General features: G+C 43.9%; 2 protein-coding genes across 3 annotated transcripts in view; one reads left to right on the top strand and one right to left on the bottom strand.

The window, feature by feature from the left end:
- Positions 1–317: 317 nt before the first annotated feature.
- TUG1 (taurine up-regulated 1) lies at positions 318–5,989 on the bottom strand. Its single transcript, XM_058657008.1, has 5 exons — positions 5,960–5,989; positions 5,713–5,777; positions 5,251–5,396; positions 2,534–5,003; positions 318–1,171 (listed from the first exon to the last, which is right to left on the bottom strand). Exons 1-4 carry the CDS (start codon positions 5,987–5,989, stop codon positions 4,540–4,542), a joined length of 705 nt encoding a protein of 234 aa, XP_058512991.1. The 3' UTR covers positions 318–1,171; positions 2,534–4,539.
- MORC2 (MORC family CW-type zinc finger 2) overlaps positions 5,215–26,780 on the top strand; it is a 42,906-nt gene continuing 21,340 nt past the window's right edge. The window contains exons 1-5 of one of the 2 annotated variants that reach the window (XM_058656975.1): positions 5,215–6,554; positions 16,859–16,912; positions 18,711–18,745; positions 23,021–23,089; positions 23,970–24,060. In XM_058656975.1, the coding sequence (XP_058512958.1) occupies positions 6,487–6,554; positions 16,859–16,912; positions 18,711–18,745; positions 23,021–23,089; positions 23,970–24,060 (317 nt within the window). In that variant the 5' untranslated portion in view covers positions 5,215–6,486. The remainder of the gene's footprint in view (positions 6,555–16,858; positions 16,913–18,710; positions 18,746–23,020; positions 23,090–23,969; positions 24,061–26,780) is intronic. The other variant, XM_058656974.1, reaches the window with a different exon arrangement.

The following is a 26,780-nucleotide window of genomic DNA, read 5'->3' as shown; positions in this document are numbered from 1 at the left end:
AGCCTTACTGACTGAAGCATCTATTGTCACCAGGAGTTTGCTTCGAGATCTCAGGGAAGTGGAGATTCTGGTCTAGAAGCAGCTATCATGATTACTATCATGAAAATACTTTTGCTTTGCCTTAAGGGTACTGAAAAATGAAGTTAGAAATTCTTCCGGGGATCTCAATCTCTAACCATTTTAACACCTTAGGTAAAGGTGAGGCTAATTCCAAGGGGGAATACTGGACTAGGAGTCAGAAGGCTTAGCCTCTACCACTTTATATAGCTGTGCCACCTTGGATAGCTGCTTAACCTTTACATATTTCTATTCCCTCATTTCACAAAAGGTTAATTTTTGTATTGTTTTGATAAGTGAGCTCAATATATGTAAAAGTGCTTCAAACTGTAAAGTGCTATATATAAACAGAAGGGATTACCATATAGGTTTCACCTTGATGATGTATCAAGAGGTCTTTTCTGGAATCTGATTGGAGGCTTGTGAAATGCTGTCTGGCAAAAGGGATTCCTTGGTAGAATTTCTTATAATTTGTGTGAAAATCAGTTCTGGTTCCTGAGTAATCCTGAAGAGGGTGTCGAGTTCACTGTGCCTTTGTTTTGATCCCAATGGGTCAGAATTTCTGCTTTCTTATTCAATAGGCTACTACAGATATAGAGAATGAACAGGGTCTAGTGATGACCTTGATGGAATCCCAGTTCATGAACTTCAATCATTTGAGATTGTGGAATGTGATCCAATGCCGTTCACAGAGTTTCCCTTTCTTCAGACAGCGTAGACAACTTAAAAAAAAGAAAAAAGGAAAAAAAAATCCCCTGATCCAAACTTATGTGTCTCTGAAGGCTTTAACTGAAGAAATGCATATTTATGCAACAAATTGGGTCCTAGTGATGAAATCATTTCAGCTATTTGGCTTGAGGACTCCGACATGACTATAAAAGGCTGTGCTGAATCTGTGTAGAACAAGACAGGAGTGGAGGTAAAGGCCACATCATGATGGCTGAATGCCTCTTGGATCACAGTGGTCCGCTGGAATGGTGTCTTCATCAGTAGTAAGGTGGTAGAAATCACCATGGGTAAAAATCCAGTACCAGATTTGTAGGCCAATGGAACAGCACAAGGAAGGTGATCAGAAGGTCCACGTGAACACTCAGCAATCAGAGGAGGCACATGACTAGAAGGGGCAAGGACAAAATAGTTAACAAGTGTGTATAATTTCAAGCCCAAGACTCTAACACTGAGGTAGGACTGCTGCTAGGCCATCAGTGTTTGATAAGTACTACTATTTCACAAGCTTGGCTTAGAAACTGACAGATGGTATATTAAGGTGGAACAGCATGACACCCTGATGCCCCTAAACAGCCAACAGCCTCACCAATAATCGGCGATCTTAAAAAGAAAGTTCCTTGCCAAAGATTGTTTCCTGACTCCCAAGAACAAATTGTCTCAGGCAATCAGTAAACAGGAATTGCCCTACACCTCACTCTTTGGGGAAATGATCTGACCATATTCAAGCTGTTGGGCATTGGATGGATTAGTTCGTACAAAGGCTAAAGTAGCTCTAAAGATGGCACAAAAAGGTGATATTTTAAGGTTGCAAACTGACAACAGAAGAATGTTATCCATCTTCCTTTTCCAATGCCTTTCTGAATTGTTCATTATCTTGTTTTAAAAAGCTTTACTTTCAGAACATTCTATCTTTTGAAACATATTTGAGAGAGGAAGAGAAAAATGCAAGCACACATACTTCCCCATCTGCTGATTAAACTTTTCAAATGCCCAGGAGCTAAGAACTCAACTCATATTGTCTTGGGCAGGGACCCAACAACTTGGGTCTCCTAGAATATATGCATTAGTAGAAGGTGGAACTGGGAAAGAAGCTGGGACTATAACCTAGGCTTTCTGAAATGGGAGGTCTTTCCCCCAGGTGGCAGTTAGGACTGCTGTGCCAAACACCTGTACCAAGATTTCATCTTGAGTATGAGAAAATAAGGCCTTAGTATTCATATTACTTCTGTATATATTATGATAGTCAATGTATCAATTTTTCCTTATGTCCAGGGACTTTCTATGTTTTTATATTTATCATTAAAAGAAAAACATGAAATGTGGTCCACATCTAGTGACTATTCTTCCAGTGAAAACTCCTGTCAGTTACTACACAGCAATAGTGAATGCTGTTTTAGACTGCTCTCTTAATTCCTTTTAAGATGGTGGTATGTGTATACAAAGACGTACATAAAAAATGTCCGGCTATTTGTGAAGAGTAAATGCATTGCAAGTAACATTTTGTAGGCAAAGGTAGATACAAGCTATATGACAGCATGTTACAAACTGGACTGTCTGATTAAAGCTGAGATTCATACAGACAAGGGCATCCAAGGCAGATATCGAGGAAATGGCAGTTATGACAGGTGAGGATTCAGAAAAGAACATTTCCAGGGTAGACAGTATGAACAAAAGGGCAAATATGGTAAAAAAAAAAAAAAAAAAAAAAAGAGGTATTTTTTTGGGGGGGGTGGGAAATGGCAAGTACCGTAATTCACTTTGGATGGAGTGTCATCAGTGTGCACTGAGTCTGGACAGAAACTCAGGTCTTCGAATGGCGCTGGTGGCAGTGTTGCTCAGTTGTCGCTTCTTTTCTCACAGCAAGGTCAACAGTCCCTGTTCCCGCCACAAAAAGAATCTACCTCCAGAGTTCCTGCCAGTACCCGACAAACTCTTCTGGGTTCCGGGTCAAGTTCTTGAAAAATCTGTCGTTGCTCGCTGCGGCTGCACTGAGAGATATCTGCTTCAACTACTGTAGACCGCCGCAGCAAAAACCTTTTCAAATCCCAAGCCTGGACATGTTGTGTTCTGTCTCAGAATTTCAAGCTTTTGAGTTCCAGTTGCTTATTTCCTCGTTTCTCTTGAGGAAAGCACCTTATCACCACACTTTTAAGGTTCTTTTGAGGTACATCCAGATTAAATTACAAAACAACTAAAAGACCAACACATTTTTTCTCCAACACAGTCATTTCTCTGGAATTGAGATAATTTGTCTCTGCCCTTTAGATAAAGGGGATAAGCCAACTGATACTTTTTTCAGACATTTGAACAAAATATCAGAATTGGCTAATTTCCAATCAGACAAAATACACTGAAATGTGTCTGTGTTCACTTGGTTAGAGCTGTACCACTTGCTAAGCACCACTCCACAAAGTGAAAATGTTTGAAATCCAACCGTTCAAACATTTTTGTAATAGTGTTTACTGGATAATGGCCTGGAATTTGATAAAAGCAGCTGACAATTAACACAGAAGCAAAAATTGGCATTTTGGCCATCTGAATCATCACACAAGCAATAAGAATACAAGGCAGGTTGAGGGAAAGTTAAAGATTTGGAATAACTTCCAAATCTGGTGATTTTGAAGTTCAGCAGTTCTAATACAACTTTTCAAAGAAGGTTAACTTTAAATAAAGAAAATCCCCCCCAAACACATCTTCAGGAATCCCATGCCAGGTTCAGTCTGTTCCAGTGAGCACGTTTGCAAACCAAAAAACAAAACCCCCGTGCATCAGTATTTGTTGGGCTTAACAGCACCCGCTGAAAGTAAGCCTGTTCACTACCAACCACACAGACCAGGGAGACGAAGTAACAGCAAGGAACAGGTGGCAAACACAGTCACTGGGGGGGGGGGGAGGGAGGGAGGTCAATAAAGAGTGGGGAAAGGTGGTCAGGCACCAGTATAAACAGCGAACGAACACAAAGGATTTGCTGGGTCAAAGATTAAACGAACTTCTTGATTCTACAGAACACATCCTCTCCTCTTGTAGCTGCTTTACCTTGGGTGCTACTGTACCATATATGTATACGCATCAGCTACCCTTCAGGAATCCCGTGGCAGAAAGAAGGGATCCAGAATAGAAGCCAAGCAGGGGAGCACTGGTTACCCCCCAAATATCCGTTATGCATAGAAACAGCTCACATAATCCCAGGGACTCAAACAAGGGTGTTTAAATGGGTTGTGAAGGGTCCCAAATGACACCTAGGCCTCAGTTTCCTCCCTGTGGCATCAAGGAATCGTGGCTCTTAATAGCCTCTGGAGTCATGGCCCACAGAAGAAAACCTGCTAGCGACGGCTCCCCATCCCCTCAGGAGTGCACATCTGCACAAACTTCCGCATACAAATTTCAAGGAGTTTGGGGATCTCCAGCTCCAATTCAAGGTTTCTCAGGGTGTGCGAAATCCGAGGATGGGGCAATTGGTCAGTTCTCTCACAACTCAAAAAAGAAATATTTTTAACACAAGCAATGATCTTTTTTTTTCTTTTTTCTTTTTTTTTTTTTTTACGTACACGTCCGCTTTGCCATGACCAAAGCGTTTTCAATCCCACACACGATAGGCAGAGGAGGAAACTGAGGCGCACACAGACGACAGAGTGCCCGGCCTAAGGTCACTCGGCCAGCTGGGGACCAGGCCCGGAAGCAAAGCCAGCTCGTCTTCCGACTCCCGGGTTCGTCTCTCCACCCCGGAGCTGCCGCCGCAGCGCTCGCTCCTCACTAAGGCGGCATGAGGAGGAAAAGGCAAAGGAGAAAGCCCACCACCAACCATCCTCCGGCCCCCTCCTGTCCCCCCAGCTGGGTCCTTGCAGGCCCCGCAGGCTGACGCCAGGCGTCCAGGCCGGCCCCGGCCACCCCCGCCTCCCCGGCAGCCGCCGCCGCCGCTGCTGCCGCCGCCTCTCCGGCAGCGGGGCGGAGCAGCTGCCCGCCCCCGCCGACCACCCGGACGACTCCTCGGCGAATCGCAAACGCATAGGCCGCCGCCCGAGTTCTGCGGACCAGAAGAAAGACGCGGCGCGACCGCCAACGGCCACCGGGCGCGCGCCGCGGCGGCGGCCGGGCCTGCGCCCCGAGAGCGGGATGCCAGAGCAGGAGAAAGAGCCGCCAACCGATCGCTCGATCGACCGCGCGCCCGCTCCTTCGCCCTACCAGACCGGGGAGGGGGGGAGGGCGCGCCAGGGCTTCTTCGAGTTAGGGGCCTGACTCCCCGGGCGACGAGACAAGATGGCTCCTCCGGTCGGCGAGGCAGCTACCGTCCCGGCTGCGTCGTTCGGCCCGCCCCCCAGTACTGTTTCTTTAAATGGCGGAGAGGGGTCAGGAAAGCAGGAAGAGAGGAGCGCGCCCTCACGTGACGCGAGGAGAGGAAAGGGGGTGGGGTGAGGTGGGGCGGGGCCCGGTCAAGCCAAGATCCGGTCACGTGGAGACGACAACGTAGGCCGCCAATCAGGAGGCGGGATCGCGGGGCGGGGGGGCGGGAGGAGCTGCGGCGTTTGTGATTGGGCGGATCGTCCACCGCGGAGGCTTCGGGGATTCTTGGGGCGTCGGGGAGTGCGCGAGGTGGCCGGCGCTTGTTGGGCCTTGGTGGAGACAAAAGCGGGTGGCTGGGAGGTGGCTGGGGCGGAGGCAGCAGAACAGCCTCTTAAACGCGACGTGTCTTGTCATCGTTTCGGCCTGAAGAGGTGGTGGTGGTGGCGGCGGAGGAGGCGGCGGCAGCCACAGGGCGGCGGCGGCGGAGGCGGCGGCGGCGGAGGCAGCACATGGTGCCGAGAGCGCGCTGCGGTTGTCGGGTTCCAATTCCGCGGGGAGGGACAAAGGCAGCAGCGAGCTCTGGGCAACGCCTGGGCCGGCGGTGCGCTCGCCTCAGCCCTCGAGTCGGGCAGGACTCTTGGCGACCCTGAGGAGGAGGCGGCCACGCAGCCGAGGGTCGCCCCCTTCACCGAGAGGCTGAGGGAGGCGGTCTGAGGGGAGTGGGGGAGGGGCGCTGGCCACCTGAGGCGATTTGGGGCGGCTCCATTGTGAGGTTGGGCTGTGGGCCTCTTGTGAGGTCACTGGGCTCTACGTCCTGAGGCGAGAGTAGTGGCCGAACCGCTAGCTGGGTTTGTTCAGGCTTTGGAAAAAAAAAGAAACCGTCAGTCAGCACCTGGGAGCCTGACGAAGGTGAAACCAGCATCCTCGAAGGCGAAACCCTCGACGTCGTCGTGTTTGCCTCTCTGGGGCCTATTTGAAAGAGCCTGACTGTAATTACTGGTAGCCAAGACTTGAGTGATTGCTTGTGACAGAAGTAGGTACATTTCCAGGTTGGTAAGTTTTAATTCTGAAAAACCTAGAAGGGTTGAAAAAAAGGAAAGAAGAAGAAGGAAAAAAAAAAAACCTCGAAGGACCTGAAGATGAAGCCATAATAAGCTGCCCGATCAAGGACCACCTGCATTTGATTGAGATCGTCGGAACTGAGCTATCAAAAGTAAATGCTGGACACTGCTTAGGACTGCAAGAGATTACCAGTACGTCTAAAGAAGACTTCCGTTGCCATTTAAGACCTCTCGATATTTTAGATCGAGGCTAGGTAGCTTTGTTTAGGTGTGCATAGGCATAATTGATACGAATCCCAAGAAAATCTCTTAGGATTAGAAACCGTAGTGGTAAAAGACTGGAGACCTCATTGCAGCCATGGCCTTCACAAATTACAGCAGTCTGAATCGAGCTCAGCTAACCTTTGAGTATCTGCACACAAATTCGTAAGTATACTATAGGTGCCATGGGGGTCACCAGTATCGTTCCTTGATAGTGATGCGGAGATCTTTTCCCCAGAAAATCTTGCCTTTTTTTTACTCTGGGAAGTGTCACTGGAGTGAAATATATCACTGGATGTCTAGAGCACTGTGTTGAAGAGCTGGGATCAGTGAAATATGTGTTGCTAATCCAGAAGAATTTGGTTTTCATTGATTGGATGAAAATTTCCTAAATGCAAACTAGCTATTTGAAGTAGCTATATTGTTTGATTCACATATTTAATAGGAATACAGCAAATACTTCTCTTTGGATCACCAAAAGTTGGACTGTTTTTAGTATCAACTTGTATCATCTTTAGTAACGGCAGCTTGAACAGTTGGGTTTATAACAAGCTTTTTTTTGGTAAGATTTATTTATTTTTTATTGGAAAGTCAGATATACAGAGAGGAGGACAGAGAGGAAGATCTTTCATCTGCTGATTCACTACTCCAGTGGCCACAATTGGCAGAGCTGAGCTGATCCAAAGCCAGGAGCCAGGAGCTTTTTCCTGGTCTCCCATGTGGGTACAGGGTCCCAAGGCTTTGGACCGTCCTCAACTGCTTTCCCAGGCCACAAGCAGGGAGCTGGATGGGAAGCGGGTCCATCGGGATTAGAACTGGTGCCTTCTAGATACAAACTGGCGTCCCATATGGGATCCTGGTGCATGCAAGGCGAAGACTTTCGCCACCAGCCTACCACCCCAGGCTCTATAACAAGCGTTTCCGACAAGATGTTTATAAAAATGAAGACACTTAAATGACTACTTGGGAGAAGAAAAGTTTTCCAGCAAGCCATTGGCTTTATACAGAAAATTGATTCCTTCATCCAGTTTAGTTTATATGCTACAGAGGAAATGGCAGCTTGTTTACACTCTTGATGTAGATAGTCTTATCTTCAAATGTGTGAAATCATAGAACCAGGCAGATGTTCATGGTTCTTGAGTTTATGAAGACATATTCCAGTTTGATCTGGAATGTTTGAGGATTAATCCTTTAAGCCCACTTTGGAAATTCTAGCAGGACCAACATTAGTGTCTCAGTATCCTGATACAGAGGTAAGTATTCTATTTTTTAGTACTGGAGAGGTGAGCAGCAAAAGAATCGGCCCAGTTTTCCAGAGAACCACACTGAAGGTTGAGAGTACAGATGTCAGTTACCGAATAGTAACAGTTTTTGCCGTTTATGGAAGCAACAACATGGTGTGATTCCATGATGTTGAATTTTTTGCTGGTTTTTCAGTCAAGGAAATAAAAAGAATAAGTAAAATGCCAGATGTTGAGAGTCTGGTTTTATTTTACTTTAGAAATTTTATTATTAAACTGCTGTATTCACTAGGTGAATTCTCATACTAAGCCAATGAATTTGAAAGCTAGTTGATGCTGTGGGCTTGGGTATAATGTTATTACACCTAAACCGCTATGTAAAGAACAAACAATTGAAGGCCACTTGGATGTTCATGGATGATTGTTTCTGATACATGATTCTCTCTGTTCTGTATTTTAGAATGACAAGGCAAATTTAGAATTACAGACTTTATCCTCATATTGGATTATCAGGAGCTGGATTTTAGAATAGAGTCTTGTTCCAGCTCTACTAAAGATTTGCATGATAACAAGATAATAGTAACAATAGTTGATTGCTTTGTACCAATGACTGTTGTAAACACTTTATAATTTTAGAGCAAACACATGGGGCTAAGAATTATTTCTATTTTGCATTGGAGAAAACTAAGGCCCAAAGACATTACATTGCACACTATGGATTGCAGAATTAATGGTGGATACAGAATTCCAGGGGTTAAGGCAAAAATGACTTACCTGGTCACAGTGGTTAGTCTTTTTAACCATCAGACAGGGCTGGCGCTAGTCAATTTGACCTTGAAGGACCTGTTTTTTCACAAAGCAAATGGTTTACTTCCTATTTCAATTTTAGTCTGATTTTAGTTTATCTCAGTGAGTCATCTCTCTTTTTTTTTTTAATACCATTAACAGTAAATGGATAGTATTCAAGACAGAGCAGCAACTTTAAGTCATTGTTGGAAAATTTTCTGTGAGCAGCCAGCCGCTTGCTTGGCTGAGTATCTAAGGGTTGCAGTATCATTCTGAAAACTGAAATTTCCTATATGAATTGCGGCTTTGGTCTTTGAAGCTCAGTTTTTTTTAATGTGTCTGGTCATATCTGAAGTATGAACCTCAGAACACCAAGATAATTTTTTTGTGTGTATGACTAATTTCAAGATACTTCTTTATCGTGGTGACCTTAAGTTTATGTTTAGAAGAAACTGAAATGAAGTCTTACATGATGATTATTACTAGTAGTGATGGAAAAATGAACTTTTTTCCTAAGGGGGTCCATGAAGTCACCTCTCAAGATTGAAGACTTATTTTACAGTATCCTCGTTTTTTGTTGAAAGTTTTGCGTAAGACCACTCTAGGATATCTGACGTCTGTAATGTGACTGTATTTTGAACTTTGAAGGAAATGGCCTTTTGCTGACACTCCAGTTCATGTCAAGTATCGGAGCCTAGTTCACATGGGTAGAAATCAGTCTGGTGTAGTGATATGACCCCGGTTGTGACTGCTTCCTAGCTGCATCCTTGGGAAGGTCAATTTCTTGAGCCTCCGTCTTTTCATTTCTTGGAGCTAATCTGACGGGATTTGAAGGATTCTGTCAAATAATGTTTGTACATTTTTTTGGTAAAAGATTTACTGAATTTTTTTTATTGGAAAGTCAGATTTATATAGAGAAGGGGAGACAAAAAGATCTTCCATCTGCTGGCTTCCTTCCTAAGTGACTGCAATGGCTGGAGCTGAGCTGATCAGGAGCGAGGAGCTTCTTTTGGGTTTCCCGCATGAGTGCATGGTCCCAAGGCTTTGGGCTGTCCTCTGCTGCTTCCCCAGGCCACATTCAGAGAGTTGGAGGGGAAGTGGAGCAGCTGGAATATGAACCAGCACCCATATGGGATCCTGGTGCATGCAAGGCAGAGACTTCAGGTTACCACCCCAGGCCTGTAAAATTTTTGTTTAATCTCATGCAAAATACATTCTACAACTGCCTGGTGGATAATGATTACCCTCTATGTTTGTATAACTGAAAGTTGTTGTGGTGGTACTTTGCTGCTTGGTGCTAGTCATTAGGCATATATCCTTCTGAGTAAATGCTGGAGCTTTTTGAAACAACTTAATGGCTCTTCTCTTGGTTACGTTGAGGTTAAGGATTAAAATTAGCCTTGCAAGTTTTTGTGATAACTTGAAAATCTGCTAATTTCCTTTAAACATGGGTGGTTGCTGTTGTGAGATAATTTGTTTTTTGTTGATTTATTTATTTGCAAGAGAAAGATCTTCCATCTTATGGTTCACTTCCCAAATGGCTGCAGCAGCCAGGGCTGATTGCAGGAGCTTCATCTGTGTCTCCCGCATGAGTGCAGGTGCCATCTTCTCTTGCTTTCCCAGGTGAATTAGCAGGGTGCTGGATTGGAAGTGGAGCAATTGAGACACCAGATGGTGCTTATATGAAATGCCTGCTGTGGCAGGCAGCAGCTTTTCCAATATGCCACAACTCTAACCCCAAGTTCACTGTTTGAAGGAAAGATTATTTTGTGGTAAGGTGTCCTCTCCCCTGACCCCCTGGTTTATCTTTACTAAGGGGACCAGGAGTAAGCAGAATGGGACGGATAGCTGAGGAGATGGCTGGCGGTAAGGTTTATAAGTGCGGTTCCTGATGCAGTGATACTGTTTTGCCATTAAGATGGGTGTTGTAGTATTGCTGGATGGTGTAAAATACTTCAGTGTAGGATGAATGCTTTTATGTATATTTCTTGATAACGTTATCATGACCATATCATATTTCTGGGTTAATTATTCTTGTGTGTAGTGAATGTAAAGGATCCTGTGAACTTAAAACTTCCATTTCTTGTGACTGACAGTTCTATAGAGATGTTGGCTCCTTGAACTTACATTGAATGTAAAAAGGTTATTCCAGGTTATTTCTCAGCTTTGTTTTCTAACAAGTTAAGGCAACTATTGTGTGTTTATATACATGTATACGTGTATAAAGGAATTCAGCAAAACTAATGCTGTGTGATGGACTTGTGCATAATCTACTGGCTTAAGTTCAGTCTGTAAGGAAGGCATTTTTTTGCAGGTTAATTTGCATGTGGTTGTGTCACTGGAAATGCTGAACTGCAAAGCGGTTTCTGTTTATTTACAAGTGCTAAACAAGGCCGTGATTGGTTAAAAGCAGGAGTTTAGCAATCTCTCTTTTTCCAGATGATTAATCTTTTGGGTCACACAAAGCATTCTCAACTCTGAAAAATTTCTTACACAATTTATTTAGTCTGTCTCAAATGCTGGTGACCACTCAGTACATCTTTGGACTAATTTTAAGCCCTTGGCCCCTCTTCAAAAATTATGCTGTTTGTATGTTTTTGATTTTGAAGATTTTAAGAAATATTTGGCAGTCTTGTAAGAACCATCATTAATCAGCTGGAGATGTGTAATTGTTTCTGGCTTATGGATTAGTTGTTACAAATTGCCCCCTTTTTATGATATGTACTGTCATGACATTGTTAAATTTGCTGAAAATGCTGACTGCATTCAGCTGTATTTTTTAAAAGATTATTTTTATTGGAAAGTCAAATATACAGAGAGGAGGAGAGGCAGAGAGGAAGATCTTCCATCTTCCATCTTCCATCCACTGGTTCACTTCCAAAGTGGCTGCAATGGCCAGAGCTGAGCTGTTCAGAAACGAGGATCCAGGAGCTTCTTCCTGGTCTCCTACATATAGGTTCAGGGTCCTAAGGCTTTGGGCCGTCCTCGACTGCTTTCCCAGGCCACAGGCAGGGAGCTGGATGGGAAGTGGGGCTGCTAGGACAGGAACCAGTGCCTGTTACGGGATCCTGGCACATTCAAGGCAAGAACTTTAGCCGCTAGACTGCTGCACTGGGCCCATTCAGTTGTTTTTGAAAAATAATTTATTAACTCATCTGAAATTTTTATGTGTGGAACAGTATCGCTTCTCTTTGGAACAACAAAGACTATTTCTGTTTTTGTTTTGTTTTGCTTTTAAGAATCTAAATATGAAAGTCACATTTCTTAACATAGCATACTAACAGAACACAATGAAAAGTTACGCAGAGGTGCTTTGTAATCCTGTTTGAGATCTGCTTGTTGGACTCTAAATGCTTCATTTTCATGTGAAGCCATCCTTTTACTTTTTATTTTGTTGTAGCTCAGTGTGTTAGAATCAGTTTTCCCGATCATTCGTGTTCTCCTTTTTCATTACCAAAGGCTAGAAACTTCTTTTTTTTTTTTTTTCTAGAAATGACTTAACTTTATTACGAAGGCAGACTTACAGAGTGAAGGAATATCAAAGAGAAAAAGATCTTCCAACTGTTGATTCACTCCTCAAATGACTGCAGTGGCCAGAGCTGGGCTGATCCGAAGCCAGGAGCCAGGTCCCTTTTCTGGGTCTCCCATGCTGGTGCAGGGTCCCAAGATTTTGGGCCATCCTTCACTGCTTTCCAAGGTGATGAGAAGGGAGCTGGATCTCCCTGGGAAAGCAGTCGATGCTGGACCAAAGCCCTGGGACCTTGCACCCATGTAGGAGACCCAGAAGAGGCTCCTGACTTTGGATTGGTGCAGCTCTGGCTGTTGCGGCCATTTGGGGAGTGGAATCAGCGGATAGAAGATCTTTCTGTCTTTCCTTCTCTCTGTATATCTGGCTTTCCAATAAAAATAAATCTTTATTCATTCATGTATTTATTTATTTTGAAAAAAAGCTTAAAAAAAAGAGCTGGAACAGCTGGGACACAAATGGTACCCATATAAGGAGAATATTGATGCTTGCAGGCTGAGGATTAGCCTGTTGAGCCACCATGTCAGGTGGCTTATTATTAACTTATTTATTCCAATGTCAGTGAATGCCTATAAAAGTAAAGTCTCATTCTCAATATGGTTATGTTCTTGTTCTAAGAAATTCTAAGATTCCTTGGCTTCACATTAAAGTCCAGACTCCTATGGAAATAAAAAAAATACAATAAAATTGGCTTTAACATTTATAAGAACCCCTCAAAGTTAAAAAAAAATTAAAATATAGGAAAAAAATTCACTACAAGAGTCATTGTCTAGATGGTTTAAAATAAATGTTATGTCAATGTATTTTACCTTCTGTAAATCACATTAATGTTCCTATTTATTTTTCTTCATTTCCTTAATAGAGTGATTTATACAATACTTTTTGGCTTATTAAACTTATTTTTTTTAAAGATTTATTTATTTTATTACAAAGTCAGATATATAGAGAGGAGGAGAGACAGAGAGGAAGATCTTCCGTCCAATGTTTCACTCCCCAAATGAGCCACAACGGCTGGTGCGTGCCGATCCAAAGCCGGGAGCCAGGAATTTTTTCTAGGTCTCCCACACGGGTGCAGGGTCCCAAAGCATTGGGCCGTCCTCGACTGCTTTCCCAGGCCACAAGCAGGGAGCTGGATGGGAAGTGGAGCTGCCGGGATTAGAACTGGCGCCCATATGGTATCCCGGGGCGTTCAAGGTGAGGACTTTAGCTGCTAGGCCACGCCACCGGGCCCTAAACTTATCATTTGAAGAATGTGGCAAAATGATAACTGTAGAGATGTAAATATTTTTAACAACTAAAGACATGACTGTTTTATTCAGGTTATCTTAGAAATTTAGTAAATGTTTTTTAGATTTATTCATTTTTTATTGGAAAGGCAGGTTTACGGAGAGAAGGAGAGACAGGGAGAAAGGTCTTTAATCCTCTATTTACTTCCCAAATGGCTGCAGTAGCTGGAGCTGAGCTGATCAGGAGCCAGGAGCCTCTTGCGGGTCCCTCATGTCGATACAGGATCCCAAGGACTTGGGCCATCCTCCCCTGCTTTCCTAGGCCACAAACAGAAAGCTGTATGGGAGGAAGAGCTGGGACATGAACTGGTGCCCAAATGAGATGTTCGTGCTTGCAGTAGGATAAGCCAATTGAACCATTGTGCTGCACCCAGAAATTTAATTTAAGAAAAGTGAGGTAATTAAAAATTAGGTTTTAGAAATATTTTTATCTCTTATTTTGTAGATGAATTGGCAATCAAATTTTCTATTTCTTGTTAAAACAATATTGTTTTGCCCTTGGTTTAGCAACAGATATGTTCACCGATCTCACAGGGAAGTGTTCCTTCTCACATTCCAAGAATTGGTAGTTATATTTAATGCAAAATTTGCATTTGTTAATTTGGAAAGTTAAAGAGGAAACACCATTGTTCCTGGACAATTCACTTATGGGTATTTATTTTAAAATTAAGTCTTCTGTTTACTTAAAACATTGTGTTAAGTGGTCAGAGATCATAAATACAGGTTGTTTAATATAGATATATTTAATTATAAATCTTTAAAAGTTTTAACTGCCTTAACTGCATGTAAATTGTTAGGAGTAATTTGCATATTTATGAAAAATTGATGATAGTATACTGTGTTCATTTTGTATTTTGTTTAATCAGTCAACCTAGATTTCTAAATGTTAGTAGACCCTATACTTTTTTTAAAAAATTTTGTTTTATGACACAGTTTCATAGGCTCTGGGATTCCCCCAACCCCTCCCCATGCGCTCCCACCATGTTGGATTCTTCCACATTGTTGCATTAGTACAGTTCATATCCAGTCATGATTCCTTCTTTGCGAGCATGTACCATGCATAGAGTCCAGCCTCTTATTGGCCAGATAAATTCAGTAGTTTCCTTGGGAGACCATCCCTGGTCTGAAAGTAGAGCTGGCAGAATATCATCCCCTCCAATGAAAAGCCACAACATAACATCAACAACAATTTGCAACATTATGGAGTTAATTGACATGGTATTGAGTGACCAATATGTTAGAATATGCGAGTTTTTTTTTTTTACCATAACACAATTTTTAAATTTATTTTAATAATTTTACTTAGTTGCTTCGAGTACAAAGGGTCAAGGGCTACAAGAAAGTGGGTAGACCATTGTTTCCACACTAAAGAAAATGCAAGTTCTTAACCACATCCTGTGAGACCCTGTAGTTTTTTGTTTGTTTGTTTGTTTGTTTTTCAAGTCAACATTCAAGATTTATTTTGGTCAGATTTAGGAGCACAGAAGAGCAGAGGCCTCACGAGTGGAGAACTCGCCACTTGTCCAAGGGACCACGGTGGGGGATGTATTTGACCCCACAGCCATCAGGGATGAGCAGCTTCTCGGCCACCATATCTTCAAATTCATCCGCATTGAACTTAGTAAAGACCCACTTCTTGGAGATGTGGATCTTCTGGCGACCAGGAAACTTGAACTTGGCCCTGCGTAGGGCCTCAACCACATGTTCCTTGTTCTGCAGCTTGGTGCGGATGGACATAATGACTTGGCCAATGTGAACCCTGGCGACTGTGCCCTAAAGATTTATTTATTTTATTACAAAGTCAGATATACAGAGAGGAGGAGAGACAGAGAGGAAGATCTTCCGTCCAATGTTTCACTCCCCAAGTGAGCCGCAATGGCCGGTGCTGCACCGATCCGAAGCCGGGAACCTGGAACCTCTTCCGGGTCTCCCACACAGGTGCAGGGTCCCAAGGCATTGGGCCGCCCTCCACTGCTTGCCCAGGCCACAGGCAGGGAGCTGGATGGGAAGTGGAGCTGCCGGGATTAGAACCGGTGCCCATATGGTATCCCGGGGCATTCAAGGCGAGGACTTTAGCCACTAGGCCACGCCGCCGGGCCCGACCCTTTAGTTTTAAATGTAATGAGAACATTTATGTGTAACAGTAAAAATTAAAGGAAATACAAATTTATATGCTCAATGGGATGATTTGTTAGGAGTTTTCTGTATCAATACCTGTGAATGAACTGCAGGTGTAAAAAGGAAACCCATATAACTCTATGCAGGGTTTTTTTTTTTTTTCCAAGATTGATTTATTTCTTTGAAAAGTGGAAAGGCCGAGTTAGAGAAACAGATCTTCCATCTGCCGGTTTCCCAAATGGCCACAATGGCCAGAGCTGGGCCAGGCAGAAGCCAGGAAGGAACCTAGACTCCATGTGGGTGACAAGGATGGAAATACTTGGGCATCCTGTGCCGCTTTCCCAAGTGCGTTAGCAGGGAACTGGATCAGAAGTGGGGCAGCCAGGACATTAATGGCTGCTCTTCTGTGCGGTTTCTTTACAAAAATATTCCTTTTGAAAGAGATAAGAGAACCCGTTTTCTGACATTTCTTGTATTTTGGCTAAAAACAGCTTTTTCCACATTAAAGAAAGAATTCCAAGTCCTTGTTGAACAGTTCTTTCAGGAAGGACAAGAGCGTGCTGTGATCTGGAATCCCTGTTAGTTTACCACGCTGGAAGAGCCAGTGGCTTGGTTCTGTGAGAGGCTGCTCAGAGTGACTTGTAGGCTAATGCACAGTTAACATTTTTTTAATTTTAAGATTTGTTATTTTCATTGGAAAGTCGGATTTATAGAGAGGAGAGACAGATTTTTCATCCTCTGTCACTCCCCAAGTGGTCACAACCACCGAGGCTGAGCTGATCTACAGCCAGGAGCCAGGAGCTTTCTCGGGGTCCCCCACGCGGGTGCAGGGTCCTAAGGCTTTGGGCCATCCTGTACTACTTTCCCAGGCCACAAGCAGGGAGTTGAATGGGAAGTGGAACATCTGGGATATGAACTAGCACCCATGTGGGATCCTGGTGCATGCAAGGCAAGGACTTTGGCCACCAGGCTACCACTCTGGGCCCTTACATGCTTTTGAGAAGTATGGATATTACATGTAAACTGAAATTAAAGTTCTTGCTTTGGAGTGACAGCTGGTTAAGGCAATGAAAAAATACAGACATTTTTCTAGGCAGAATTTAAATAGTTTAAATAAAACCTAAAGCAGTGTATGCCTAAAAATGTTTGAGGTTGGGTTTCTCAACCCACAATATTTCTAAGTAGTAGTAAAACTTGGTTAACACTTGCAGAGAATTAGTTCTGCAAATCCTTAAGTTGTGGAGAAGTGTAAATTTCAGTGATAAATCAATGATTTTAGATTTTATTTAAAATGGACAAATACAAACCAAACCAAAACAAACATATAATTGCACATGTCTGCGGGGTTCAGTATAGCATTTCAGTTCACATCTGCAATTTAGTGTGTTTAGTGTCCTTATGATCTCAGATATATTTCTCTGTGTTAAATCTTTTAGTAATCTTGATTTTTTTTTAAGTGGGAGTAATAGTTTTTAAAAATCTTTTGTTGACTCTTGGTCTTTATCGTTTCAGAACCACTCATGAATTCTTGTTTGGTGCTCTCGCTGAACTGGTTGACAATGCGAGGTATGTAGTCTTTCTGTAAAGATTTACTGATTTGAAAGGCAGGCGGATAGCGAGTTCAGTCCCTCAGTGTAGTGTGCTGCGAGTGGAAGCTTTTTTGGTCTCGTGACCTTTGTTCTGATGACTTGAGAGTAAGACTCCGGTGTAGTAGCTGCCACTGCTCTGCAGCCTGTTACTGGAAAAAAAAATTTTTTTTTAGAAAGATTTATGTATTTTTGCAATTTATATATTTCACTTGAAAGAATTACTGAGAGGATGCCTGCAATGTCCACAGCTGGGCAGATCTGAAGCTGGAAACCAGAAGCTGCTAGGTTTCCCAAGTGGGTGCAAGGGAGCAAGGACTTGAGCCGTCCTCTGCCGCTTTCCCAGGCCATCGACAGGGAGCTGGAAGCAGAGCAGCTGGGACTTGCATTGATGCACATATCAGATGCTGGCATCACAGGCAGATGCTAAGCTTCCTATGCCATGCTGCTGGCCCCCAAAATTTATTTAAAGTAAAACAGAAACAAAAACCCTGTGACAAATCAGGAATTCTAAGACATCACAGTCAGCACACTGATTTGCGTAGTCACTCGGCAGGCAGGCAGGACTGGGTTCTTAGTGGTGGACGCTTATGAATGTTACGGTGAAAAATCGAGTAGACTTTTGGATTTGTTGAGAGTTGAAGATTCCAGTCCAAATTGACATTGTGTTTATAATTATATTTTGATAATATTCTCTCATTCCTATATGCAAACCTTTAGGTCAGAGGCATCCGTTAGTGACTAATATTTGACACTAATGAAGAAAGAGAAAATTAGAATTGACAGAAGTGCTCGTAAACAGATACTTAGTAAATGAGAATATGTCCATGCAGAACTCTGTAGAATATAAGTGTAAAATTTTGCAGTTGGAACCAATGAAACTGTGCCTCATTTTCCTTGTTTGCAGTTGGCAGAATTGAAATAAATGACATCTAAACCTTCATATGAACTTTCACTGATGACTAAATGTATGCATTTCAGCCAGTTGGATTCCCCACTTTGTTTTTTTGTTAAGTTTTGTTTAAAGGCAGAGTTATAGAGAGGGAGGAAGTGACACAGAGAGAGATCTTCCATCTGCTGATTCATTCCCCAGATTACTTTAAGGTCCTTGGCTGGGCAGGCTAAAGCCAGGAACTTCTTCCCTGTCAGCCCTGTGGTTGCAGGGGCCGAGCATTGGGCAATTCTCTGCAGCTTTCTCAGGCACAGTAGCAGGGAGCTGGATTGGAAGTGGCTTATCCAGGACTCGAACCTGTACTCATCTGGGGTGCCAGTGCTGCAGGTGTCACCCCCGGTCCCGACTTCTTTCAGTGGGTAGAGAGAATAGTATTATAGGCCAGGAATTAGTGTGCTAACTGTGGTATCTCAGGATTCCTGATTTGTCACAAGGTTTTCGTTTTTGTTTTTCTTTAAAATCTTGGTAAGAATGAAAAAGTGTTTAAGTTATTAGAACACCTTTTTATGATTATAGTCGGAGAGAAACCTATTGGAGTCATTTCTTAGTGTAGAAAGGGAGATGATTTATTAATATTCTGAATGTTTTCACCATGAAATCAACATTTAAAATGTTCATGTAATCATCTTAGATAATTTGGAGCCCCAGAAGTATTTCACAGATACATTTAGAGAATTGTCTAGAAATAAAGCTTAATTAATTTTGTATGGTTTCCTGAAAAATGACTGAAAAGTTCTAGGTATTTCAGTCAAAATACTGTGCATTTTGATTGCTGATATGTCAAATTTTCATTTAGATTTCAATTTATTTTATTTGAATTTCACAGAGATGCAGATGCCACCAGAATAGATATTTATGCAGGTAAGTCAGACTTTAGACTTTTTTTCTTTTTAAAGATTTATTTATTTTTATTGCAAGTCAGATATGCAGAGGAGGAGAGATAGAGAGGAAGATCTTCCGTCCGATGATTCACTCCCCAAGTGACTGCAACGGCTGGTGCTGTGCCAATCCGAAGCCGGAAACCAGGAACCTCTTCTGGGTCTGCCACGCAGGTGCAGGGTCCCAAGGCTTTGGGGCCATCCTCGACTGCTTTCCCAGGCCACAAGCAGGGAGCTGGATGGGAAGTGGAGCTGCCGGGATTAGAACCGGTGCCCATATGGGATCTAGGCACGTTTAAGGCGAGGACTTTAGCCACAAGGTCATTGCGCCGGGCCCAGACTTTAGACTTTTTTTTAATGTCCCTTTCCTCTTAATGCATTTTTAACTTTTCTATGAAGGGTAGATACTATGGGTTTGTTTATTTGACAGTTCTCTTGTAGTAAGAAGATTCTCTTTCCTGAATCAGGTGTAATAGTAGGAGAATTTGTAATTACTGTCACTAGTCTTTTATTACTCAAAAAAAAAGTTTTATTCCTATCTTCCTTATTTGAACTAACACTTTTTTTTTTTTATCATCCAGATACGAAAGATTTGGAAGCAGAATAAAGGAAAACAAATTTTAGATCTAGCTTTTCTAGTTTTTCTAGTATAGTATGTTCTTCAACCAGGGTCATTTGAAATCTTTTGAAAGGTTAGGGATATCTTGAATATTTCTGAACAGTCTCTGAGATGTCTGTGTGTGGGCTCTTCAAAAAGTTCTTGGATATGCATGATGAAAAAACTACATGACTTTCCCGATTGTTTTGCATCAAAAACAGTTTTCTTTTGAAGGATAGTTAGGAGCATCACCCACGAGAAGTACAGATTTTCAGGTCCCACCTCAGACCGATGCAGTCAGTCTATCCAGTGTGAAACCCAGATCTATTTTCATGAGCTCTTTAGTGAAACATAATGATTTGGTAACTTTTCATCTTATTTGAAAGAGAAAGAGACAAAGATAAATATATAAACACACAGAAGTATTTTCCATGTACTGATTTGCTCCCCAAATGCCTGTAGCAGCCAAAGCTGGGTCAGGCTGAAGCCAGAAGCTTGAAACACAATTCAGGTCTCAGATGTGAGTGGCAGGAAACCAAATACTTGAGCCATTACATATGCCTGGGTGTATACAGGAAGCTGTATTGGAAGCAGAATACCCAAAAGCTGAACCAGGTTCTCTGATAGTGGGATGTGATGTTGCCAGGCAATGAAGCAATGACTTGGCCATCGTGCCAAGCACCCAACCATCTTCAGGTGATTCTTTTTTTTTTTTTTTAAAGATTTATTCATTTTATTACAGCCAGATATACACAGAGTAGGAGAGACAGAGAGGAAGATCTTCCGTCCAATGAGTCACTCCCCAAGTGAGCCGCAACGGGCTGATGCGCGCCAATCCGAAGCCGGGAACCAGGAACCTCTTCCAGGTCTCCCACGCGGGTGCAGTGTCCCAATGCATTGGGCCGTCCTCAACTGCTTTCCCAGGCCACAAGCAGGGAGCTGGATGGGAAGTGGAGCTGCCGGGATTAGAACTGGTGTCCATATGGTATCCCGGGGCTTTCAAGGCGAGGACTTAAGCCGCTAGGCCACGCCACCGGGCCCATCTTCAGGTGATTCTTACGGACATTACGTGTTGCTATAGCTAGTGTGTTTTTCAGCTTCCTTCTGTCTTCTGCTTCTCCACCATCTGCTTCAGAGTAACTGAGAAGAGCATCCATGTTGACCATAAGGTCTAGAAGAGTGAGCAGAGCAGCCGCATTGTTCAGTTGGTGCTCTTGTCCCTGTGTTAGGGCCAGGCTCTCACGGTGGTTTTTATAGGCATTGTAGCCAGCTGAAGCTACCATCCTCCCTGCTTACGAAGATTATTGTGCTGAATTAGCTGGTCTGTGTTGGCTTCGAGGCAATATTGTTTACAGCTTACAGCTTTATAGCAGCAGATCTGGCTACTGGGAGCTCTTTGCAGACCGTCGGTCACTGTGTGATCACGGCGGGGGGGGGGGAGGGGTTTCTTAACGCTAATAAATTACATGAAAAAAAAAATCTTTGAAATGAAATTTTTAAGGCGAGAAGGATCCTAGATCCATTATTAGGTGAAAATTAAGTGTTAAAAGTGCTTGCAGGATCCTGTTCTGATAGAAGTAAAAGCAAGTTAATATTGCTAAGGTGCTGTTCAAGGGAAGTCAGTACTCTTTGGAGCTTTATTGATGCTTTTTTTTTTTCCTTGAACTAATTTCTAGATGCCAAAGCAGGGTCTTCCTGCACATCTTATGGCTGTATTGTATCGCAGGTGGCTCTTGAAACTTTTACCATGCTTTGTAACTGACCCGATTTCGAGCTCCACATGACATTTGACTTCCTTAAGTTGGGAAGCCTTTTTGTACATTTCTTGTACTTGTCTCTGCTTGCCACACCTCAGTTGGATTCTGTAGATTTTGATAAGGGGTACTGCCACAAGGCAGGAGGTTTGTTTTCTGTTTTGTTTATTTATTTAGTTAGTTATTTAATCTACCAGTAATACTTGCAAGAAGATCTTCACCCTTGAACATTTAAGAGGTACTTAGTGCATATTCAGCTTCCTGAACACCGAGTATAATACTTAAAAGATCCCTGTGGTTTAAAGCCCTTCTGAAATAAGATTTCAAATTACATTAACTGGCCCATCTAACAAGAGGGCAGTCATGACTCACTTGAATTTTTAGCCTGAGGGAAGGACAAACAGCATTTGAAATAGAGAAGTTAAATTAGATGGCTGTACAAACTGAGTGAACCACAGCTTGGCAGAGATGAAAAAAATCTTCCTTCCGAGATCAGACTCCAAAGCAAGCTTGTCCTTGTCCCTGATATACCTTACACAGACTTCCTTCCTTTTAGTGAAAGTACTAGAACTATGAGCAACATCTGTACTGGGCAGGTTAGTGTGAGTGGCTTGCATAGATTCCCCACCTCTGCTACTGCCTCATCTCATTTTCTTCCATGTCTGCACTTCTGTATAGCCAAGGCTGGGGCATCCTCTTCTTACCTAGATCTCATTGTGTAAAAAGTCACTTTGAGGGCGAGCATTTGATGCATTGGTTAAGTACTGTTCGGGATGCCCACATACCATGTTGACATCCATGGGTCCTGGATTTGAGTTCTGTCTTTGCTTTCCATTCTAACTCCTGCTGATGCGTACCCTGGGAGGCCACAGGTCACGGCTTTAAACAGTTGGGTCCCTTCAGCTCATATGAGAGTCCCAGATGGAGCCCTGGATTCCTGGCTTTGTCCTGGCCCAGCTCTGGCTCTCGCAGGCTTTTAGGGAGTGAACCAGTAGATGGGAGAGCTCTCCCTCACCACAGGCCCCAGTCTTGGTGAAGTAAAATTTGTATCGCTCCCTTACCTGTTTGGAATTTGAACCCAGACCATTTTGAATTAGCCACTTACTGCTGCAAATGACAGCTGCTGAGGGAAGAGGTTCTTCCAGTTACTGGAATTGTACCCATAGGCTGTTCTATTGCCTTCTAGTTGGCCAGAAAACTCTGCCAAAGCTGCTGTGTGTCTTGATGTCAAAGGACTGTTTTTTTCCAATTAGGACAGCTGGGAACCAGACCCCTTTCACCTCACCTTGTGCTGTATTTTATTCTTGGGGAGTCCCTGTAATGACTTACAGGTAGCGGGGGATGTGATGATGTGAACGGTCTAGAAACTGCAGTTAGCTGGGGGATGGTCATGTGTGGACTCAACTCATCCGTAGAAGGCACCTGCCACCATCATGCCCAGATCATGTCTGGCTTGATTACTTTCTCTGAAGGCTCCCTTTGGCTTCATTCACAAAGGAGATTCCCCATTGGTTTTGAGGAGTGTTGATAAGGTACAGCATAGTGCTTAAGTGGCTTAAGATCCATGGTATAACGCAGAAGTGATAGTAATCCAAGCGGAAAGGCGGAAGGGTAATTGAGGTATATGTATCTGAAATACAGATGCTGGACAGGTCATCCCTGCCCATCTTAGGACATCTCTCAAGCGTTACCATGAGCTGGAAAGCTTTGGAGAACCTATGGTGGGAATTGCGATGCTCAAGTTCCCTGAAGTTTAACTCATCTTGTGTAGGGCTGGTGGACGCAGCAGCTAGGTTGGACCTGAGTTCTTAGAGTTAAGCTTCACGTTGATCTAGCTTCTCACCATACCCATGCTGCCACATTGTCATGGATAACAACCTAGTAATGCCAGCTACTTCTTTTACAGAAAGGCGAGAAGATCTCCGAGGAGGGTTTATGCTTTGCTTTTTGGATGATGGAGCAGGAATGGATCCAAGTGAGTGATGAGATCATTACCTTTCTTTGTTGGGGTCGGGGAGTGTGTGTGGTCATGAGGGAACTGCTTTTTATGAATTGCTTATGTAACCTTGTGTTCCGGTTGTGCCCACCTTTTCTAAGTAGATCTACTTGGGGTGCACAAAGATTATTGCGACATTCTTGGGCTTACTTCCACTTCTGGAAGCATAGTTGTTGGGTCTTTTCCGAACATGGGAGATAGGATCTGAGGGCAGCCCAATGTCAGTCAGATTGCTTATTCTTTTTTTTTTTTTTTTTTAAGTTTTATTTATTTTGTTACAAAGTCAGATATACAGAGAGGAGGAGAGACAGAGAGGAAGATCTTCTGTCTGTTGATTCTCTCCCCAAGTGAGCCGCAACGGGCCGGTGCGTGCCGATCCGAAGCCGGGAACCTGGAACCTCTTCCGGGTCTCCCACGCAGGTGCAGGGTCCCAAAGCCTTGGGCCGTCCTCGACTGCCTTCCCAGGCCACAAGCAGGGAGCTGGATGGGAAGTGGAGCTGCCAGGATTAGAACCAGCATCCATATGGGATCCCAGGGCATTCAAGGCGAGGACTTTAGCTGCTAGACCACGCCGCCGGGCCCCCAGATTGCTTATTCTTATACATTCTGTTAACTTGTACAATGTCCTGGAGCTTAAGGACAAAAATGTTCTCCACATTTCTTGCCATAGTCTGGCCACAGAGCACAGGTCACAGTGATGGTCAAGAAAGCTTGTCTCTCTTGCCTATGGTTGTGAGTTTCCTGGATGAAAGATTTTCAGCTGCACAGAACTCTGCTTAGATGGAACCAGGCTCATGTGTGTTTAGATCCTGGAGAAGAAATACAGACTCTTCACTTTGTTTTGTGTCTGTCACTTCAGGTGATGCTGCCAGCGTGATCCAGTTTGGGAAGTCGGCCAAGCGGACACCAGAGTCCACTCAGATTGGGCAGTACGGGAATGGGCTAAAATCGTAGGTATACCAGAAGCCTGTAACAGGGCCCAAAACAAAGTCTCATGATGTTGTCCCACGTACCCCCCTTCACCGCTCCCTGGCTGGAATGCTGGAACAGCAGTAGCAGTTTGAGGGTAGCTCAGCAGCTGTTGTGCAGCTGCGTTCGCTGCACACATTGAAAGAATCTGAACATCCCAAACAAGTTAGGGTGGGAGATATGTGAATGTGAACTCTGGCTGTGCCTCTCCTCCCCTTGAAGCTCTTCCTTGCATCCTGTGCTGGGGAATAAGAGTGCTTCTCTCAGGGGAAGGGGATGTGTCTGAGACACTGGGAGGTGGGGGTGGCAAGGTCACTCACAGGGCAGCAGTGCTGGTCAAGCACCTGCAGTGTGTCGCACCTCCTGCTGGGCACCTGGGATCCAAAGTGTGTAGGGGAGATTCAGGCTATCTCTCCCAAAGGTGCTCCTCCAGGCACATGTCCTGTAAAGCTCCTGAAGGAGGGACCCACCTAATGTCTCCAGGTCCCCTGGGATGTCTTTCTCAGCCCTTGGTTCCCACTTGTTTAGTGTTTGGAATGTGTTGTTCTGGTTCTGAGTGAAGCCCCAAGAGAAAGGTTTCTATTTCTGAAATGCTCACTTCCAGCTGTGCATACCTTTGGATGGAATAAGATTTAGTGGGACTGGAGTTTGTGCAAATGGAATGATGAGTCACGTTCCCAGTCTCACCACGGAACACGTGTTGTTTGAGAGAGGGTGGCAGTTTGGTCTGTCCGTAGCCTTAGCTGGGCCTCAGCATGCCATGTGTGGTGAGTGGGGAGAAGAACCTGGGGCTCTTGCACCTGATCCACTTTCTGTCTCTCGGGTAGGAGCTAAAAAACGAAGAAGCACTTAGCATGAGCAGGCACTGGGTGATCTCTTTGGAGCCTCACGGCAGTCCTGTGAGAAACAGATGCTATTATTCTCATTTTCTGATGAAGAAATTGAAGCTTATAGGGATGAAGTGATTTGCCCAGAGGTGTAAATAAGCTTGCATGTAGAACCGGGACCCCTGCTTGAGGAAGGCACAAAGCCTTGGGATCTTGCACCCACGTAGAAGCCCTGAAAGAAGCTCCTGGCTCCTGACTTTAGATCGGTGCAGCTGTGGCCATTGTTGCCACTTGGGGAGTGAACCAGTGGATGGAAGATCTTTAAATCTTTCTCTCTGTCTCTGCTTCTCTTTATGTATCTGACTTTGCAATAAAAATAAATAAATCAGAGAGAGAGAGAGAACTGGGGTATAAACCAGGTCTTTCCATCTGCATAGAGTCACCCACTTTCTGTTTTTCTTCACACAAACTAATTTTCAAATCTCACCTGAATCATTCATTACTACTGCAGGTCTCAGCTTCCTCCTTCATGAATTGAAGTTAGCAATATCCAAGTACTTTAAAGGTTTAATACTGTCAGTGTATGAGAGACCCCAGCTTGGTTTCTGGCTTCTGATTTTTTTTTTAAGATTTATTTATTTTTATTTGAAAAACTTTTTCTTTGCAGATTTACAAAGAGAATGTTCCCTACCCAAATGCCTGCTATGGCCAGAGCTAAGCCACTCCAGAGCCAGGAACCAGGAGCTTCTTTCAGGTCTCCCATGTGGGTACAGGGGTCCAAAGGACTTGGGCCATCCTCTGCTGCTTCCCTAGGCCATAAGCAGGGAGCTGGATCAGAAGTGGAGCAGCCAGGACACAAACCTGCTTCCATATGGGATGCCAGCACTGCCGATGGAGGATTAGCTTCCTGTGACACAGTGCCAGCTTCCTGGTGTCTGATTTTATTTCTTGTCCTTTGGTATTTCGGTGGCAGTTTCTGGCTTGATTCAGTGGGCTTTAGACGGGCCTTCGACTCTGAGGTCATAGATGAATCACCTGAGAACTTTCTTCAAGTTTGTTTGTTTGTTTTTAAATATTTACCTTTTTAAAAGTTACACAGAAGGAGAGATGTCTTCCATCTGCTGATTCATTCTGCACATGGCTGCAACAGCAAGGAATGGGTCAAGCTGAAGGCAGGAGCCAGAAGCTTCTTTCTGGTTTCCCATCTGGGTGGCAGGGGCAACACTGGCCCCTCTCCAGGTCATCTTGATGCAGGATATCAAAGACTGATAACTGAAGTCTCCCTGCATCAGCGGAAACTGTGACTTGTCAGGATTTTAGGTTAATGTCCTCCAACCTGGTCCAGTCAGTCCTGTGTCTGTAGGCAAGCTGTTTCATCCCTCTGAATGTGTGCTGTGCTGCTCCATCTGGAAATGGAGCTCAGATATCTACCATTCTTGCTTAGTGAGGGAGGTCCCTGGAGCAAACAAAATATGACTCTGGAAGTGAGTGGAAGACGGGCCAGGAACGCCACAGAAGTTGAGTGTTCCTTTTGTATTTTAGAAGGCTTGTATGAAGAAGCTCCTGCCAAACTAGAGCCATCTAGTGTTGAGAGGGTGCATTGTGCCTGTTCTGAAACTGTTTCACTATTCCTGAGGAAGGTGGTCTGTGGTGAGAACAGGACTGAGATGCCAGGAAGCCAGCAGAGAGGTGTCGTTTCCAAGTTCTTACTTGGCCCTAAGGTCGAGGCCAGAGCCAGAGGGAGAAAGAGGCACAAAGGTTTTGCTAGGTAGAAGATAAGATGATGGACCTCTTTTTGCTATACCAGCTTGAGGAAGAGGGCGCCGGACTGTTGGTATTCAAGTGGGGCTGAGCCTTGCCAACGCCTCTGGGAC

The sequence above is a fragment of the Ochotona princeps genome, chromosome 29, assembly GCF_030435755.1.
Source record: "Ochotona princeps isolate mOchPri1 chromosome 29, mOchPri1.hap1, whole genome shotgun sequence".
Taxonomy (NCBI): Eukaryota; Metazoa; Chordata; class Mammalia; order Lagomorpha; family Ochotonidae; genus Ochotona; species Ochotona princeps.
This window is presented reverse-complemented; position numbering and strand designations above follow the sequence as displayed.

Coding starts and splice junctions, on each gene's coding strand:
- TUG1 (XM_058657008.1), bottom strand. CDS start 5,989: ATGCTGGTTTCACCTTCGTCAGGCTCCCAG. Junction 5,778..5,959: donor CACCTTCGTCAGGCTCCCAG/GTGCTGACTGAC, acceptor CACTCCCCTCAG/ACCGCCTCCCTCAGCCTCTC. Junction 5,004..5,250: donor CCTCCTGATTGGCGGCCTAC/GTTGTCGTCTCC, acceptor CCTAACTCGAAG/AAGCCCTGGCGCGCCCTCCC.